Source organism: Dendrobates tinctorius, unplaced genomic scaffold (assembly GCF_039654945.1).
Source record: "Dendrobates tinctorius isolate UK_male_01 unplaced genomic scaffold, ASM3965494v1 ptg000069l, whole genome shotgun sequence".
NCBI classification, from domain to species: Eukaryota; Metazoa; Chordata; class Amphibia; order Anura; family Dendrobatidae; genus Dendrobates; species Dendrobates tinctorius.
Window position 1 is genome coordinate 21,398,693 of NW_027361737.1, and position 20,676 is coordinate 21,419,368.

At 40.1% G+C, this 20,676-nt stretch overlaps 1 protein-coding gene across 1 annotated transcript in view; it reads right to left on the reverse strand.

Annotated features, from left to right (window-relative positions):
- Positions 1-20,676, reverse strand: part of MYO7B (myosin VIIB) — a 271,725-nt gene that overhangs the window by 202,992 nt on the left and 48,057 nt on the right. The window contains exon 3 of the mRNA XM_073581166.1: positions 2,288-2,395. Coding sequence (XP_073437267.1) covers positions 2,288-2,395 — 108 coding nt within the window. The remainder of the gene's footprint in view (positions 1-2,287; positions 2,396-20,676) is intronic.

The window sequence follows — 20,676 nt, forward strand, 5'->3', positions numbered from 1 at the left end:
GTCTGCTCCTAAAAGATACTGTGCCAAGGAGTCTCTTATAGTGCCGAATTGTATAAAGGTCAAGTTGGAAAGCCCTGATTGCTTCTTCAGTTCCTGAAAGGAGGGGAGTGCCCCGTCCGTTAAGAGTTCATCAACCGCTACATTTGCCAGGGAACCGGGTTTGATTAGATCATTGTCTCGGGAATAAGATGCGTGTGGCATTATATCTGCCAACTTGAGTAAGGGGGACAAAGGGGGAACTAGAGTTTTCACCAATCCCTTCCATAATTTTAAGGTAGCTTTGGTGTGTATATTAGGTAAATTTTTGTTTATGTTTTTACAAGGATATGCCAAAAGGATGGATCTCAGGGGATAAGGCGCTAGGGCTTCCTCCACCTCAATCCACTGCTTATTGTTAGGAGACCGCAACAGGTCTACCACTCTGGTAAGCATTGTCGCTTTAATTTCACCTATTAACCTTTTTGTACCTGACAAATTTGTAGCAAATACAAAAATTACATTTTTACCACTAAAATGTCACATTTCCACATATCAATGTTATAAAATTCTGTGAGGCACCTATGGGTTCAAAATACTCACTACTCCCCTAGATGAATTCCTTGAGGGGTCTAGTCACTTGTGGGGGGGGGTTTCTGCTGTTTTCCCATTTCAGGGTCTCTTCAAATGCAACATGGCATTCACAATCCATCCCAGGCAATAGCAGTCTTTCCTTTCCTAGCCCTGCCATGTGCCCAAGTATTTGGGAAAAAATTGCACAACAAATTATGAGGTCCGTTATCTACTATGAACAATATTTTTGTGACAAAAATTAACTTTTTCAGTATGTTGATATAATTTTATTAAATTCCGTGTCGCACCTGTGGGTTCAAAATGCTCATTATACTCTGGATAAAATCCTTGAGGGGTGTAGTTTCCAAAATGGGGTAACTTGTGTTCTTTTTTTTCACTGTTTAGGCACATTAGGGGCTCTCAAGAAAGCGACATGACGCCCGCAGGCAATTCCATCAAAGTCTGCATTCCAAAAGTAATTCCTTCCTTTCCAAACCCTGCTGTGTGCCCAAACAGTAGTTTTCCTCCACAAGCGGGGTATCGGCATACTCAGGAGAAATTGCACAACAAATTTTGGGATCCATTTTCTTCTGTTACCCTTGTGAAAATAAAAAAAATGGGGCTAAAAGTACATTTTTGTGGGGAAAATGTGATTTTTTTTATTTTCACATCTCTATGTTATAAACTTCTGTGAAGCGCCTGAGGATTCAAGGTGCCCACCACACATCTAGGTATATTCCTTAAGGGGGTCTAGTATCCAAAATGGGGTCATTTGTGTGTTTAGGCACAGCAGGGGCTCTTCAAATATGACATGGCATCTACTCTCGATTCCAGCCATTTTTGTGTTCAGAAAGTCAAACATTATTACTCCCTTTCCTGAGACCTGCAGTGCGCCCAAACAGTGGAACTCCTCCACATATGAGGTATCGGCATACTCAGGAGAAATTGCACAACAAATATTAGAGTCAATTTTCTCCTGTTTCCCTTGTGAAAATAACAAATTTGGAGCTAAAGTAATTTTTTTTTGTGAAAAAAGTTAATGTTCATTTTTTCCTTCCACATTGCTTTAGTTCCTGTGAAGCACCTGAAGGGTTAATAAACTTCTTGAATGCGGTTTTGAGCACTTTGAGGGGTGCAATTTTTAGAATGGTGTCACTTTTGGGTATTTTTTGTCATAAAAACCCACCAAAGTCACTTCAAATGTGATGTGGTTCCTAAAAAAAATGGTTTTGTAAATTTTCTTGGAAAAATGAGACATTGCTGATTAATTTTTAACCCTTATAACTTCCTAACAAAAAAAGATGCTTAAAAAATGATGCAGATGCAAAGCAAACATGTGGGAAATGTTATTTATTAACTACTTTGTGTGACATAACTATCTGATTTAAGGGCGTAAGAATTAAAAGTTTGAAAATTGCTAAATTTTTGCCAAATTTCTGATATTTTCACACAAAAACGCAAGTCATATCAAACAAATGTTACAAGTATTATCAACAATATGTCACAAGAAAACAATCGCAGAATCAGTGGGATCCGTTGAAGTGTTCCAGAGTTATTATCTCATAAAAAGTGACACTGGTCAGATTTAAAAAAATTGTTCTGGTCATTAAGGTCAAAATTCGTTTGGTCAATAAGGGGTTAAAGCACTTCATATACAATGCATGCCCTAAATTCTCCACCGTTAAAGCTTTTTTTTAAAATTTATATAGGTTACATACAGTACATAAGTTACACTTACCTTGCCATCATCATCCTCAAGCAAGGTCTGTCCATTATGTGTATCCTTAACCACAGCACCAATGGGTATTCGACTGTCAGATGGGATTTCCAACCAGACATGTTCCCCCTATAAAAATATATACTGGTAAGCAAAATGGTGAAGGGTGGAGCACAGACAAAATAGAATTATTTATATTTTGTCAGTCTGTATGTAATGCTAGGCACACAACATTTTTTTGGACCAGTCCAAAGTATCAGTATGGTCCAAAGAATCTGTGGCTTAAAATCACATATCAGAAAAAGTATATACCAAACACATTTCTGTATATAATAGATTCACAAATTTTTCTATCTTTAATTTTTTCTTGATGTTGAAATCTCTCCCTTTGTTTTTTGTTCTCATGCCGGGGACTCTGGCCAAGACGTTCATTCCGTGCATCACCTTTTGGATCATCCGATACGGAGCTTTTCCTTGGTGACTGATAAACTGTTTTCCAATTTTGTTGCCCAAAGAAACAATTGTGCTATAGATTACAGCCCTCACGCAGCATTTTGTATAATGTAACTTTTTATGCACAACAAGTATTGTATTAGACTTGTAACTATAGTAAAATCCCTTCTAAAAAATAAATGATGTTGGTATAGAGAAGATCAAGTAAGGGAAATGTACCTCATGGCTAGAGAAGTGAAGCAATAAGATATTTACCAGAATATGGGTATGGGGACCCTGGCTGATTTTTTCATTCTGGTAAATATGTTATTGCTTCAATTCTCTAGCCATGAGGTACATTTCCCTTACTTGATCTTCTCTATACCAACATCATATATTTTTTAGGAGGGATTTTTTTTTCCTTCTGAGGAGATCAGCTATGGGGAAACCAGCAATGTCTGGGTTTCATCTATTTCATTGTGCTTAAAGTGGCTGCAGCCTTCTTTTAACATGCTATTAGGCTCTGATATGTGAGATTATATCATTAATATTAATATTATCTATTTCTGCTTGCTACACCAGCACTTTAATAATTATTTTGTATGCAAATAATTTTTCCATATATTTCCTCGTGTGCTACATTATTGTAGCAGTTATTTTACAGTCCATATGTTTGCTATTTTCCATTTTCTGTATGGTTTGCTGTTTCTTTTTATTTTTTGTGTTATTTAATACATTTTGAATATTTTACACAATATCCTTGGAGGACCTTTTTCTCTATAGTGTTTATACTTGGAGATATATGAGCCAACGTACGCTATCTGGGGGCAGACTCGAGTAGGACTCTAATGCGTACACAGAGAGACATGGCATCAATATATTAAGTTATTGAACCATGGAAGTATAAAATCTGACATTTCATGCTTGAAAGTGTCATTTATCAAGTAGTTGAAAAAAACATTTATACACACTGAAAGCTGATGCAGTATACAGTGCCTTGCGAAAGTATTTGGCCCCCTGGAACTTTTCAACCTTTTCCCACAATATCATGCTTCAGACATAAAGATACCAAATGTAAATTTTTGGTGAAGAATCAACAAGTGGAACACAATTGTGAAGTTGAACAAAATTTATTGGTTATTTTAAATTTTTGTGGAAAGTCAAAAACTGAAAAGTGGGGCGTGCAATATTATTCGGCCCCTTTACTTTCAGTGCAGTAAACTCACCCCAGATGTTCATTGTGGATCTCTGAATGATCCAATGTTGTCCTAAATGACTAAAGATGAAAAATATAATCCACCTGTGGGTAATCAAGTCTCCGTATAAATGCACCTGCTCTGTGATAGTCTCAGGGTTCTGTTTGAAGCACAGAGAGCATCATGAAGACCAAGGAACACAACAGGCAGGTCTGTGATACTGTTGTGGAGAAGTTTAAAGCCGGATTTGGACACAAAATTATTTCCAAAACTTTAAACATCCCAAGGAACACTGTGCAAGCGATCATATTGAAATGGAAGGCGTATCATACCACTGCAAATCTACCAAGACCTGGCCGTCGCTCTAAACTTTCACCTCAAACAAGGAGAAGACTGATCAGAGATGCAGCCAAGAGGCCCATGATCACTCTGGATGAACTGCAGAGATCTACAGCTGAGGTGGGACAGTCTGTCCATAGGACAACAATCAGTTGTACACTGCACAAATCTGGCCTTTATGGAAGAGTGGCAAGAAGAAAGCTATTTCTCAAAGATATCCATAAAAAGTGTGGTTTAAAGTTTGCAACAAGCCACCTGGGAGTCACACCAAACATGTGGAAGAAGGTGCTCTGGTCAGATGAAACCAAAATCGAACTTTTTGGCAACAATGCCAAACGATATTTTTGGCGTAAAGGCAACAAAGCTCATCACCCTGAACACATCATCCCCACTGTCAAACATGGTGGTGGCAGCATCATGGTTTGGGCCTGCTTTTCTTCAACAGGGACAGGGAAGATGGTTCAAATTGATGGGAAGATGGATGGAGCCAAATACAGGACCATTCTTGAAGAAAACCTGTTGGAGTCTGCAAAAGACCTGAGACTAGGATGGAGATTTGTCTTCCAACAAGACAATGATCCCAAACATAAAGCAAAATCTAAAACAGAATGGTTAACAAATAAACGTATCCAGGTGTTAGAATGGCCAAGTCAAAGTCCAGACGTGAATCTAATCGAGAATCTGTGGAAAGAGCTGAAAACTGCTGTTCACAAACAATCTCCATCAAACGTCACTGAGCTCGAGCTGTTTGCCAAGGAAGAATGGGCAAGAATTTCAGTCTCTTGATGTACAAAACTGATAGAGACATACCCCAAGTGACTTGCAGTTGTAATCGCAGCAAAAGGTGGCGCAACAAAGTATTAAGTTAAAGGGGCCGAATAATATTGCATGCCCCACTTTTCAGATTTTGAATTTCCGCAAAAATTCAAAATAACCAATAAATTTCATTCAACTTCACAATTGTGTCCCACTTGTTGTTGATTATTCACCAAAAATTTACATTTGGTATCTTTATGTTTAAAGCATGATATGTGGGAAAAGGTTGAAACGTTCCAGGGGGCCGAAAACTTTCACAAGGCACTTTATATGATTTAATGTAATTTGTGTAGTTTTTTCTCTAACTTGCTCTAATTTACACGTTTCAATGTGTGCCTTTAAGTAAATGGAAACACCCCTGGTACTCTGACCAGTGTGTATCAGATGGTAATGTCATAGCTACTGACGCACACGGTGAATACATCTTTCAGTCTAATATTTAACCTTTTTTATGACTCAGGATAAGATTAATGTCTAAGGAAATTTGCTAATACATTTTAGTGTTACGTAGCAGTTATTTTCTCAATAAACTAAAGCAATATGAGGGGCGAAAATGGATAGCCAAGGGGAACTTAAATGAAGCAAGTCAAGTATTAGATGTAAAGTTATTGGTATCTCCCAGAGACGAGACAGACGGAAAAAGTTGTAGGTGTGTAGATATTTGTCGGATGCTTCCGAGGGTAGGACAAATGGGCAGAGAAATAAAAATGGGTGTTTTACTGCCATAATATAAAAACAACGAGTTCTGATCCGGAACTTGCACCTTCCACAGGTTTGAATATAACATATGAACTGATGGTCACTTACATATCCTAGAATAGATGGAACAAAAGTTTCCATTGGAGAACTTTATTGGATATAAACAAACTACAGATAGAGACGACACTAACCATAGTGTCCCTCCTCTGAATGAGATCATAGCAAAAGAGAGAAATGAATTACATTAGATAAGGATTGATTTTTTTGAAAACAGAAAGATACAAATATATAATATGTACTTTAAAATTAAAGTAAAACCTGTACCATATACGTCTGAGAGAAATTGCCTGATTTCTTAAGGAGATACTGTGTATTTGAGAAAAAGCTTTTAATTTCATCTACTATCACTTTTTTATATTTATTTCCCATTACTGATAGAACTACTTTAAGTGAACCCAACATCACAGCAGGAATAAAGGACATCTATTTTTGTACTACTCACACTCTAGCTAGAGAATGTACAAACTCTTGAAGGATCACATCACATGAAGCTTAGGGAAGATTATGGGCAGGCTGATAAATCCACTAATAGTGATATTTTTAAATCTATGTCTCAAAGATTTTTTTTGACATATTTTGTCAGTACAGGCCTTTATATAAAGCACAAAAGGAAGGGAGACCAATTGATAGTTCATTTAAAGCTTTTCAATCTTTATTCTTTGGGTCACTGCCAGCCACAACACAATCATGCCACCGCCTCAACATTGGACAAAGGTCCAACCCAAAGTGCAAAAACCACTCTTGAAATGTAGTTTTTATTTGACTCATGAACTCAGTATGAAATATGGGAGAAGGGCAGTGTAAAAAGTTCTGTCCTAAACCAATAGTTAAAGGGTTAATCCAAGACAGCAAGTTTTCCCTTATTTACTTGATAGGGGATAATCATATTGACTGCTGGGGGTTTGACCTCTTGGTCCTCCAGTGATTCCCGAACCATTGGAAGATCATTTATATATCCAATAGATGCACAAGTAGCCCCACTGGCCTGTAGGTTTTGGCACACAACCTTGCTAAAAGCCAATGGGATCCTGGAGAATCCGCACAGCGTCACATTTCAACAACAGGTTCATGAATAAAAATGACAATATAATTCCTATCATCATTGTTACATTACATTAATAATAAATCCCCTTTAAACTGCCAAATAAGTAACAGATTTACATGACAAAGTAATATCACCATAAAGTGGTCCGCATGAACAGCAGCTGACTCTACTAGTAAATGAATTTACGTCTCAGGTTGAATCCTCCCAGCTGCCTCAACAAATATTCAGAAGGATTCCCAATTTAAAAGCTTAGATCGATGATCCGTTTGGGGACTCTTTTAATCCTCTTAAATGATGAGAAAAGTGGATATGTTCACTGCATTCCTATTATTAATGTGTGGAAGGTGTATGGTTAGTGGCCCGTTGTGGATAACACATGCCGCTTTCAGCAGGTATCGTATGCAGCCAAGTACACAAAATGTTGTATTATAATTATCGTCATACATATTGTTATCAGAAATAGACTAAAAATGGTTGGAGGTGATCTTCTTGCAATAGACCCATTATGGCAGTTCAGATATATTCCGTTTTGCGATATGTAGATTTCCTCTAGTTTTCTCGGCAAATAGCAACAATAAAAATAAAGGAGGATAAACCCTTCTCTAACTCTATCCTACTCCATTTTCTAAATCCATGGAAAGGCTTCAAATATGGGATATGCCTCTGGCTCCTTCCCTGAAATATCTACCAATTTATGTTAATTAATTAGATATTCCGTTTTGTGTAATGTCTTCTTCTAACATCCCCACAAGATTATCTCTATGACTACAATCTCCCTAAACGATCATAAGAAGTGTTAAGAGCCTCATACATAGTAGATAGCTGTCAGCTGAATGATGGTTTGACCAATTGTTTGGCCTGTAGCTATCTCTCCTAACTCCTCCATACAGAAGATCATCCGCTCGGCTGATCACGTCTGTATTTTCTATGAGAGAGCCCCTGCCAGACTACTCTGGATATGGCTTAGCTCACCCAGAACAACAGGATTGGCAGTCCAAAATTGACCGTGCTGGATCCTCGTCTCCCCCGACATCATCTGTTGGGGAGAGACTTGATATACACCATTCACATTAGGCTGTCAGCTAAGCCCGCTTTTATTGGCAGATTTGGACGACATTAGTAGTTAGTGTATAGAGGCCTTTAGATTCAGTAAACATGTCAGTCTCTACGGATGAAATTCTGGAGCCCTTTGAAAGATGTACCCTGTGGAAAGGCTCCAAGCCCAAATGGTTTTACTTACGGTACGTCTGTTACAGTTTCTGATGTACTTGTCTATTTTACCCATCTGCTGGCTAAGGCTATGTGCACACGGTGCGTATTCTGCTTTGGAATTTTCCGCACAGGATTTACTAAATCCGCAGGTTAAATGACCTGCATTTTTCCTGCGGATTTAGTGCATTTTTTGTGCGGTTTTACTGTATGTTTTGTGCGGTTTTCCACCTGCGGATTTCTAGAATGGAGCAGGTGGAAAACTGCAGCAAAACCGCACAAAAGAAGTGACATGCTGCATTTTTCATTCAGCACCAAATCTGTGCGGAAAAAAACGCAGAATGTACACTGCGGATTTTGTTTTAAATAGCCTTTAATGCTACTGTACATCATATGCAGTTCTGCTGCGAATCTGCAGGGCAAAATCCGCTGCGGATCCGCAGCAGAATCATCACCGTGTGCACATAGCCTAAAAGATTTTAGCCAGTCTTGATGATTGGGCATGTTCACGTCAGAGAAGCCTGAATAAGACGCATCTGAATCAGGCACGTCTGAAAACTGACATTGGGTTCACTTAAAGAAGAACCATTGATTATGGGAAAATCATAAAAAGTGACAGACAAAACTCTAAGACTTTTCCAAAATATATGTAATTAGAAAATTAGACATTTTCCCTTAGTATTACAGGGATGCAAGTTTTAATTTAATTTTACTAAAGTGAGCACAAAAACTTTTGCGATGCCTTTTCTGGCACATACCAGCTCTGAGGGTGGAGGGGCGGCTCATTCTATGCAGCATATGAATGACAAAGTGGAGCTTTGTACTCCGATCTGGATGGATTTGGCATGTTATGTTGCTTTTGTTTGCTGGACCCTAGATTTAAATGAGACAATCAAGTCTCCTACTAATTTCATAAAGTCGCCAAAAGACAATCATAGACATGATGGAATAATTTACCACCCTAAAGTTCAAATGAATCAGAAATTTGCATCATGTGTATTAAGTAGCCTAGATAGAGAATGAAGAAAATGCTAGTTCTAAAGGGTTAATCTACAAAAGGAGGATACAGCTGTTTGTAAATGGCTAATCTATAAAGGAGGAATTGGATCCCTATAAAGCAGAGTCTTTCACTACAGCTGTACAAAGAGCCACAGCCACAACACTTAGGAGATGAAGCTGTGAATGACCTTAGTTGCCATTTTTATCTATCTCCTGCTCCTCTGTAAGACACAGGAATCCATCTTACATATCTTCTTCCATAACTGCATACAGCATAAGATAACAGCACAGATCTCCACCTATATTTCCATGCTGCAGGCTCCCAGTTTTCCCCACTAAGTTGTACCTACTAGCTCAAAAACAGGAAGTCTCAGCCTCTCTTTTTTAAGGGGCAATTATCAGTAAATTAGGATTTTTTGTAGTTTTCCTTTGAGAATTGTGTTATTGTTATGGACTGATCTGGGTTGGAGTAGTGGTATTACAACCACTAGGGGCAGCATCGGCAGGTAGCGTAGTCAGGAATAGTCAGGGGTCAGTACACGTAACAGCAATATAGTTAAAGGATCAGCAGGTTACGTAGCCAAGAATAGCCAGGAGTCGGTACACGGTAGCAGCAGTATGATCTTGGAATGAAGCAGCAGGTGAAAGGACACTTGACTACTGTAGATGCTGAGAGCTCAATAATCTCGCAAGGAAGGAAGTGCAATGCCAGGTTTAAGTAGGGTGTTCAATCAGGGCGGAGCCAATCAGGAACGCAGGATGGAGCCAATCAGAAACACCGGTACTAGTATCTGGATTAGCAAGAAACTAACCAGGGAGCTGAATAGCTCAGACGGAAGAGCTGCCGCTTGGTGCACAAAAGCTGCTGGGCTTGAGACCTGACAGTTATATTTTGATCTCTTTTTACTTCATGGAGTTTTTTTTAGGAGGCCATAGATCACATTTAAAGGGGCTGTCCACTACTCTTACAACCCTTTCTCAAACCTCATGTTTTCCCCTTGTAAAATAATAACACTTATACTCACTTCCAGAGCTGAGCTGATGCCCTTTCAGCAATGTCGGTACCGAGTTTCTCCCAGGGATTGCGTCACATAACAATATCCCTGTAGCCACTCAGCAGCCACTTCACTCCTTCTACGTTTGTAAATATCACATAAATCCTTAACAAATCAGTGAGCAGCAGCCCCCTGAAGGCGGAAAGAGTGCAACCAGTGAAGATTAGCTGCAAAGCTCACGATGTATGGGAGAACCAGTGCTTATATCACTGTAAGTGCAGGCACCGGAGGCAAATGTTATTTTATAAGCGTGCAGCATGAGGATTGAGAAGGTATTGTCTGAGTAGTAGACAACCGCTTTAAGAAAAACTACAGCTTTCATTGAAGGGAAGTAGTCTTAAAATATTTAGGGTTAAAAACATTTATACTGTACTGACTTGTACTCTCATAACTTTCCTGTCTTTTCTGTTCAGTAATTGAGTAATTCAGGGTATGTGCACACGCTGCGGATTGGGGTGCGGATTTGGCAGCGCGGATTTTGTAAAATCCGCAGGTAAATCTGCAGGTCAAAAGACCTGCGGATTAGCCTGCGGTTTTGCCCTGCGGTTTTTCATCTCCACAATGGAGGAGATGGCAAACCGCAGCGGAATCCGCAGAAAGAAATGACATGTCAATTCTTTCTGCGGTTTAGAAACCGCAGGAAAACCGCGCGGAAAAATCTGCACCGTCTGCACTGCGGTTTTTAATATCCATAGGATATTATGCTACTGTACACCGCAGCTAAAACTGCTGCGGATCCGCAGCGGCCAAATCCGCTGCGGAACCGCAGCAGAATCCGCAGCGTGTGCACACACCCTCAGACTCTTGCATAAATTAACTCATTTTGAAACACATTGCGCAAATAAAATGACCCTTCTGCTATGTTACTGTTACTTTGAATCATTAAAAAAAAACCTCCTTTGCGTAATCTTAAACCATAACGTGACTTTTTCTAAAAAAAATTTGAATTGACAGGTGTTGTCAAAGGTGAGAATGAAATGTAATAAATTACAATGATGGTTTGGGGAGTATCAATACCCAATGTTTTAAAGAATTAATAGTGAACTCATTTATGATATATAGTCCGATTAAAAGGTCTGCAAAAAGTGAACTGACAAAAAAACCCTGGATCTCTAAATTGCATCCAAATACATTAATTTGGATGACAAATCCCCCATGGATACATGTTCCATTGACAGGCCAGATGCAATTTATAAAGGAGTTACGATCCTCCTGAAAATAGCAGTCCCTCGTGTTCTCTCCAGACTTCCCTATAGTCTCATTCCTATTTGAATCTCTAAGAACTTACAGTATTACTACCCTGGATTTCGGCAGGCCTTTCCAGATATTTAGATATACACACTTTATAAATTCTAATTTGAGCATCTAAAGGATTTTATTTTTTACGTGAAGTATATTCATATTTTCAGCTCCTTTTTTGGGGTAAACTAACATCTCTTCACCATTGTAGTCTGAAAAGCTATGCCCAACATTACCCCTAGAGGGACAGCAGCTCGTGGTTTCATAGCGTTAGAGTTCTCATCCACTTTGAGATGACGTATTGGGGCACCTAAGTGACATTTGCAGTTTAGAAGTCTTCATGGCTACCCTGTACAACAAAGCAGGTCCATTTGATGCAACCTTTCACCCCACCATACTCCTTCTGTATTTCCCTTTGTCCTATGTAGTAGTTTTATTTCTATTACTACAAAACCATTAATAAAGAAATAACTAATGCTATATAAAAATTTACTCATAAGACTCATCAGGATAAATAGAACTTTATGTCTAAGATTTACAATAGCCCCATTTGAAATAGTAGCCATTCATTAAGGGGTTACTAGTCTTCTGCCTTATCTAAAATCCATGTGGGGAATCTGGTTTTCAGTTCTTCATAGAGAATAAAGTTCAACTCGTCAAAGGATATATTATTAAAGGGAACCCGTCATCCCCCAGGGCGTTTTTAACTAAAAGAGCCAGCATTCTGTGAAGGTGGCTCTTCTGTTTCTGACTCCCAGTAACGCCAAAATAGAGGCTTTTATAAATAGGTCCTCATACCTGCATTCCGTCAAAGAGGTATGGAGTGTCCCTCTGTTTAAGCCGCCTCCCAGCTGTCCATCAAACCCCCTCTATAGCGTCCCTGCACCGCCTCCTCCTGTTTGTTGCCGTTACACATGTTGTCGGGCGCCTGTGCTGTGATAACAGTTCTCGAGCATGTGCAGTGCGCGCTGCCCGGGAACTGCCATCAGGCTATCGTGACTGCGTGTTTCTGAGTCCCCAGATTCCGCCCTGCAGTGTGTTATTAAGTATTCACACTGTGGGGCTCGGGCCTCCGCCTCACGCAGGCATGATAGCCTGATGGCAGTTCCCGGGCAGCACGCACTGCGCATGCCCGAGAGCTGTTGGCACAACGCAGGCGCCCGGCAGCATCTAACGTGAACAGTAGCACAGGAGATAGGCGGCGCAGGGACACAACAGGGGGTTGATGGACAGCTGGAAGGCAGCTTAAACAGAGGGACACTCCATACCCTTGTGACAGAATGCAGGTATGAGGACCTATTTATAAAAGTCTATATTTTGGCGTTAATGGGGGGTCAGAAACAGAAGAGCCACCTTCACAGAATGCAGCCTTAGTGCTGCTGAAGGTGGCTCTTTTAGTTAAAAACTCCCTGGGGGGGGTGACAGGTTCCCTTTAACAAACAAAAGTGAGTTTACAGCAGTAGAGCTTATTGCTGTATATAATTTCCACTTCATCACTTTCCAGCTTAACTTCCAAAAAACAATTTCTAGACTCTCGATATTTGATGTCAAATTCAAATTCATGTGATTGGAATTCAAATATTGTATGACTTTCATAAATTGTGGCCATTAGAGCTTCAAAATAACAGATCAATAGGCAGGGTTGCCCCTTGTCTCCAGCTCTATTTGCTATGGTAATGGAGCCATTGGCGCAAAAGATTCGCCTACACCCTATCACAGGCCAAACTATAGGTAAACAGGAATATAAGATCAGTCTGTTTTCCGACAACCTTCTTTTGACTCTGACGAACCCCCATGTGTCCCTGCCTAATCTTATAAATACGCTTAAACACTTTGAGGAAATTCCTGGTTTGAAGGTCAACGTTGATAAATCAGAAGTCATGTTACTTAATACCTCTCCTACTGAACAAGCCTCAATATTAGAAAACTTCCATTTCCGCCATGCGAAACACTATATTACCTACCTAGGAATCAACCTTACACTATCCAAATCCACGTTATTTAAGCATAACTATGCCCCTCTTCTCCAAAAATTAACGCAATCTTTATCAAAGTGGTCCTCCCCGTCTCTCTCCTTTTTGGGAAGAGTCCATTCGATTAAAATGGTCACCTTGCATCAATTCTTATTTGTTTCGATCTCTGCCCATTCCAGTGCCTCTGCTGACCTTCAAAATGATAAACTCGCATGTAACACGTTTTATCTGGAACAATAAAAAGCCCCGTATCTCCCAGCAAATTTTGTTCAGACACAAAAGACAGGGAGAAGTCACTCTGCCCTTTATTACAGGGTGGCCCAGATTGCCCTGTTGGCAGGGGTCAACGTAGAACAACACGCCCCCATCTGGCCACAAATAGAAAACTCACAGATAGCACCTTATTCCTTGGACAGCCTAATCTGGGCCACAGGACCCTTACCGAAGGATCTGGCTTTACATTCACCGTATACTTTCACTCCCTGTGTCTCTGGAGGGCAAACAGATTCCAATTCGCACTACAATCTCACCCCTCCCCACTCTTAAATCTGTTTAATAACCCTATATTTCTGCCAGGAATTACGTCTCGGAATCTCATGTGGTGGCAGCAGAATAAATTAACTAGGCTGCAAAATTTATCGACTCACTTTAAACTAATGTCAAAACAAGAGTTTGTTGCAAAATACCAAGTCCCGAGGTCTGAGGCTTTCAGACTGGAACAAATTTTCCACTTTTTGCAAAACCTAACAGTAGGCTCACCAAACATAAAACCTACAACGTACGAGTTAAAATGTTTATATGACCCCCTGGGTAATGGCCTTATATCCCGACTCTATTCTATATTTAATCAACCTAGAGACGGCTCTAAACTGAAATCTATGGAGCAATGGGAAGCAGACCTACAAATTTCCCTCACACCTCAAAGGTGGTACAGGTGTTGCGAGAATATAATGAGGGGTAGCAATCAAGTTTCACTTACTGAAACATCCCTTAAACTGTTCCATAGGATTCACTACGTACCTAGCTTCCTGCACAATATCTACCACTGAGTCCCTGGTAATTGTTTTAGAGGGTGCACGGATAATGGGGATGCCCTCCACATATGGTGGACATGCCCAATAGTAAAGTCTCTCTGGAAAGATGTGGTAAAACTAATTGACAATTTACTGAGTAAGAAATTGCCTCTGTCGCCGTCAGTACTACTGCTGGGAGACAGACCAATCAATGCTAATAATGGGACTTGCCGTCTTATTGACTTTATTGCAATGGCAACGAGAAACCACATAGCTAGCAGATGGAAGACTAGTACGCTATCAATAACGCAGGTGAAGAGAAGGGTTAATTTGATAATGTTATACGAGAAAATAGAAGCCATCAGTTCTGATTCTCTCGACATTTTTCGAAATATCTGGGACCCCTGGATTCAGGCCCATGGGGGTGACGACCTCTCCAGGATGATATCCTTATCCACATGGCGTGCTGACATGGTAATTGACTCTTACAGTTATGGTCTCTAAAACAAACTCTCTAGTACCTCACGTCTATTCATCTTTATTATCGACACTCATCATACACTCCCCTCTTTCCCTCCCCATTCTGTTAAGACTAGATTAGTCATGTTATATTTGTTTTTCTACAAATATTTAAAAATTAAGATAACGAAGTCAAGGATAACGTATGACATATTGTGTCTTTTCCTATGTACTTCCCCCTGCGAGGGGATCCTTGTACTCTAATGTGAATGTATTTCATGTTTAATGATGTTTCCTTTTCAATAAAACCGTTGAAACTAAAATAACAGGTCAATTTCTTTCAAATTTGACATGGGAGAGAATCTTGCCCCATACATTGTTTTCTTATCCGAAGAAAAAAAAATTAAGATAGATACTCTGTTGCGATTAGCAAAAATTTCTTTAATTAGAAATTCTATGTACTCTATATATCTAAATGAAGAGCCAAAGACTTTGCATTCATAGAATCATAGAATGGTAGAGTTGGAAGGGACCTCCTGGGCCATCTGGTCCAACCCCCTGCTCAAAGCAGGATTCAATAAATCATCCCAGACAGATGTCTGTCCAGCCTCTGTTTGAAGACTTCTATTGAAGGGGAGCTCATCACTTCTCGTGGCAGCCTGTTCCACTCATTGATCACCCTGTCAAAAAGTTTTTTCTAATATCTAATCTGTGTCTCCTCCCAGTTTCATCCCATTTCTTGTTGTCTTTCCTTGTGCAAATGAAAATAAAGATGAACCTTCTACAATGTGACAGCCCTTGAGATATTTGTAGACAGCTATTAAGTCTCCTCTCAGTCTTCTCTTTTGCAAGCTAAACATTCCCAAATCCTGCAACCTTTCCTCATAAGACATGGTTAGCAGACCGGTCACAATTTTTGTCGCTCTTTTCTGAACTTGCTCCAGTTTGTTGATGTATTTTTTAAAATGTGGCGCTCAAAACTGGACACAGTATTCCAGATGAGGTCTTACCAAAGAGGAGTAGAGGGCAATACTGACTTCACATGATCTAGACTGTATGCTTCTGTTAATACATCCTAGAATTGCATTTGCCTTTTTTTGCTGCTGCATCACACTGTTGACTCATATTCAGTCTGTGATCTATTAGTATACCCAAGTCTTTTTCACATGAGCTGTTGTTTTGCCCTATTCCTCCCTTTCTGTATATGCTTTTTTAATTTTTATTGCCCAGATGTAGTACTTTGCATTTTCCCCTGTTAAAAACCATTCTGTTAGTTGCTGCCCACTGCTCCAGTTTATTTATATCTTTTTGAATACTCTCTCTTCTCTAGTATTAGCTATTATTAGCTATCCCTCCTAGCATTGTGTCATCAGCAAATTTAATCAGTTCACCCTCAATTCCTTCATCTAAATCATTGATAAAGATGTTAAACAATACAGGGCCCAGGACAGAGCCCTGTGGTACCCCACTTGAGACATTCTTCCAACTGAATGTGCAGCCATTTACGACCACTCTTTGGGTCCGATCACTAAGCCAGTTATGAATCCACCTAACCGTTGCTTTGTCCATTCCTTACTTAGTCATTTTTTCAATAAGGATTGTGTGAGATACTTTGTCAAATGCTTTGCTGAAGTCAAGATATACTATATCTACAGCATTTCCCTCATCCACTCAGTCAGTGATTCTGTCATAGAAGGAAATTAAGTTAGTCTGACATGACTTATTAGTTACAAACCCATGCTGACTCTGTTTAATCACTTCATTCTTATCCAGGTACTTACATGTTTAATAATTTGTTCAAAGATCTTTCCTGGTATAGAAGTCAGACTCACCAGCCTATAGTTGCCTGAGTCCACCTTCTTCCCCTTTTTGAAGATAGGAACAACATTTGCTCTTCTCCAGTCTTCTGTGACTTGTCCTGTTTTCCAAGAATTTTCAAGATTATGGAGAGTGGTTCAAAAATTTCTTCTACTATCTCCTTCAGTACTCTGGGGTATAATTCATTTAGACCTGGAGACTTGAATTCATTTAGGTTAGCTAACTGTTTCCTCACTATCTTTCTGTTTATAGATATCCTGGATTCTTCTATTCCCTTAATAGGACAATGAAGAACAGTTGATGTTACATTGCCTTTCTGAGAGAAAACAGATGCAAAATAGGAATTTAAAAGTTCAGCCTTCTCAACATCCTGTCTTACCATTTCATCATTTTCATCATGTAAAAATCCTATAGCATCTTTGACTTTTCTTATACTTTTGACATATCCCCAAAATCCTTTTGTATTGCTTTTGACATCTCTTGCAAGCCTCAATTCATTGTCAGCTTTAGTAATCTGATTCGTGCCTTGCAGGTCCTGCAGACAGCATTATATTTTTCTTTAGATATGCCTCCCTCTTTCCATTTTATAAACATTTCTCTCTTCCTTTTTAGCATGTGCTTAAGTTCTGTGTTCATCCATCCTGGTTTCCTTAAATGCTTCCTATTCTTCCCTCGTTTCTGAATTATTAACAATTGTGCTTTGAGAATTCCATTTTTCAAGATTTTCCATCCTTCCTGGACATTTTTGTCCTTAAGGATATCAAGCCATTGGATCCCTCCAATTCTCTTTCCGAATCCCTTAAAATCTGCCTTTCTGAAATCTAACCTTGACGTCTGAGTCTTCACAGGTCTTCCTCCTCTAGTTATCCAAAATTCTAAAATAGCATGGTCGCTACCTCCTACGGTCCCAGCCACTCTTACCTCCTCAACCATTTCCTCCCTGTTTATAAGGATTAGATGAAAGGTAGCAGGATCCCCTTGTTTTCTCCCCTACCTTTTGGAAGATAAAGTTGTCAGCAAGAGAGGATAAGAATTTCCTTGACCTGTCAGTTTTGCCTGTTGTGAGTTCATTTTCCCCTTCACCATTGAGGTCTGATGAACTCCCTCCTCTCGTGAAGGAAGGTAGTGAGGCTGATTACCAAACACATGGGCAGCTAGATGATGACTGGGTGGCTGGAATTGGGGACTGGATATAAGGCTGCCGACACCCTTCTTCCTGGCTGGTGACTTTCCTGCTGGATTCTTTGAGACCAGTCTGATTCCTGCATCTCAAAGCTAAGTTTTTCTGCTCTGCTTTGTACTCTTCAGTTTTGTTTTTGTTTTGCCTTGTTTCCTGGGAGTTCTGCCATCCCCGGCCGGGGGTGAGCTGAATTCCATTTTTGTCTCTGATCTGCTGATCTTTTGCTCTGTTTTCAGAATATACCTGAGTGCTGATATAATCTTTTGAAGCCTAGCGTCTTCAGGGCCTGTTTTTCCTATCAGTCGGTTGGCTCATTTTGATAGGGGTTTTGCGGATGGCAGACAGCAGCTTTCCTATCCTGTCCTATGTAGTTAGCTTGGGCCCCATCATTTGCTCAACCTATCTTTCTATCTGTGTTGGTGTTTTCATCTTGCTTCACCGTCATTATATGTTGGGGGCTGCCTATTGCGTTGGGGTCTGCTCTGGGGCAGTTTAGTTTTTCCCCTTTCTGTCTTTAGGCTATGTAGTTCTCCGGCTGTGATCGAGGGGTCTAGGGCACCGTGGGAACCCCCCACAACAACTAATGACGGTGAAGCAAGATCTACCAATCATGTGTATTGTCCCACCAAGTTTCAGTGATTCCAATGACATTTCTTTTCCTGTGTTAGTAGTTCCAATTCTCCTTGTTTGTTGCCCATGCTTTGTGCATTAGTATAGAAACATTTTAGCTTGTGATTGGTTTCTCTTTCTCCAACATTTTTCTTATTTAGATTTTTTGTTGTAATTGTTCTTTCCTCCCACTTCTAATAGCAGAATTCTCAATAGCATTTGTCAGATGTATGGCTTTTTCTGGCATTTTGCTTCCCTTCCCACATTGTTCTAGTTTAAAGCTCTCCTGATGAGTGTAGCAAGGCGACTTCCAAATAGATGTTTTCCAGTCTTCGTAAGGTGCAGCCCATTTCTAGCTATCAGTCCATTCAAATCTTCGGTCGATAAATAAGTACAGCACCACAACATGACATGTGGCTCAACAATTTTTTCCATCATGTGCCACATGTTTAATGCCCAGTTTGTAAATTGGAAAGTTAGTCTCAGACATTAACCTAGCCAATATGCTCTTAAGGCACTTTGCATATTAAACAAGCTATACAGTGACAAAGGGGACTGACTGTCATGATCTCAGTGCGGGTTTGACTCGCACACGTGGGGTTAATGTATGGAACCAGTACTGATGACTGGCATTTCTGGGGTTAAAGGTTGTGATCCCGGTGCAGGCTTACCTGCACACCTGGGGCTATGATTGTGGCCTCTCCCTGGTTCTGGGGGAGGCTTCTTATAGCCTCAGGACGCTCCCATCCCTGTCAGTTATACTTTCGCCCTTGGCATTGTGTGGTGACCCCTGAGTGTGTTTGTGCTGTGTTCTGGTTACTTGATTCTCTGTGTATGACTCGGTCTGTTTCCTGGATATCGCTTTGGATTCTGCCTGGTACCTCCTATGTCTGTTTGGTTTTGATCTCTGCTTGGCCCTGATTATCCGCTCTGTCTCATCCCTGGTACTGTACTGTGATCCTGTGTATGACCTTTGGCTTTGTCTGACCTCCCGTCTGTTTATCCCTCCTGTACCTCGTTTAGCACTGCTTCTGTACTCAGGACACGCGCACTGGCTCTATGAGCAAGTGTAGTGCGGTGTCTCTGACACTGAGCACCTACAAAAATCATACTAGCATTGCAAATTTTACTGGTATAGTGCCTGAGAAAATTAACTGCAATTAATTTTAATTCAAATGCAAATTAGGTGCATCCAAGGACACCGTGTACCTTTATGCATGTTCAATTTGCATTTTGGGGGCTTCCCCAACTTTTGATTGACAACTCTCACTTGCCATGAGCAAGCATTGCCTGAATTTAGCTAGCATGGTTTTCAGATCTTTGACCATCATTGTATCTAATTGTTTTATTTGTGTTCTGAATCCTTGTGATGTCTGATTATTGCTGACATTTGTATTCATGGTGATGATAAAAGCATCCTTATTACTTCCAGTTCTGCAATTCTCTACTTTCATTGCACAAATTGCTTGACTTAACATCACAGCTGGTTGCATGATTAGACATAAAAACTAACAACGCTCCTTTACAGCAGGAGAGTGGGCGCACTGCCTGAAACTCCCTGAGTACAGGGGCCAAGTCAAACGTGGTCACCTCATCGCCCACACAATCTCTGAACAAGTGCATGAATAAGACCAGGAAAACAAAACCCAGAATGTAGGCCATAGAAGAGTCCAGAGCAGGGTTGTCAACCGTCCAAAAATTCCTGGACAGTCCGTAAACGTATGGCACTTTTTTACCCCATCCATGAAAAAAGCTGGAGAAATTCATACAGATGATTATGGCTGTAAAGATAATCATTTAACAGGTAACAGTGAATGCAGATATCTTCAAATCAGAAATATGGGTTGTAGGCATGTGTCCCTTACAATCTTAATGGTTTATTGTTGTTTTCTAAAGTGTCCATAAAATAAGTTGTCTGCCTGTGATTTTTTCAAAAACTGTCCATAAAAAAATGTTGGCAACCTTGATCCAGCATCAAAGGGGGTTTGGTTTCAATTCTTTTTATTGGCAAATATCACTGAAATATCCAATCCAAACAATAATAGCTCAAGCATCTTGCAAAAAAAAGCCTTCAGACACATCAATCTGAAATTCGGAAAAGTTGATACAAAACCAAATTTAATTATGTTTTATTTGTACACATTAGATTAAAGTTGGCCTAAAACTGTCCAAACATGTTAGATCCAGACCCAGCAACAGTTGGTGGTTACTGTGCAGGGGGCTGTCGATGCAGGGGCTTCTAGTTCTGGGGGTAGGGATGTGTCATTAG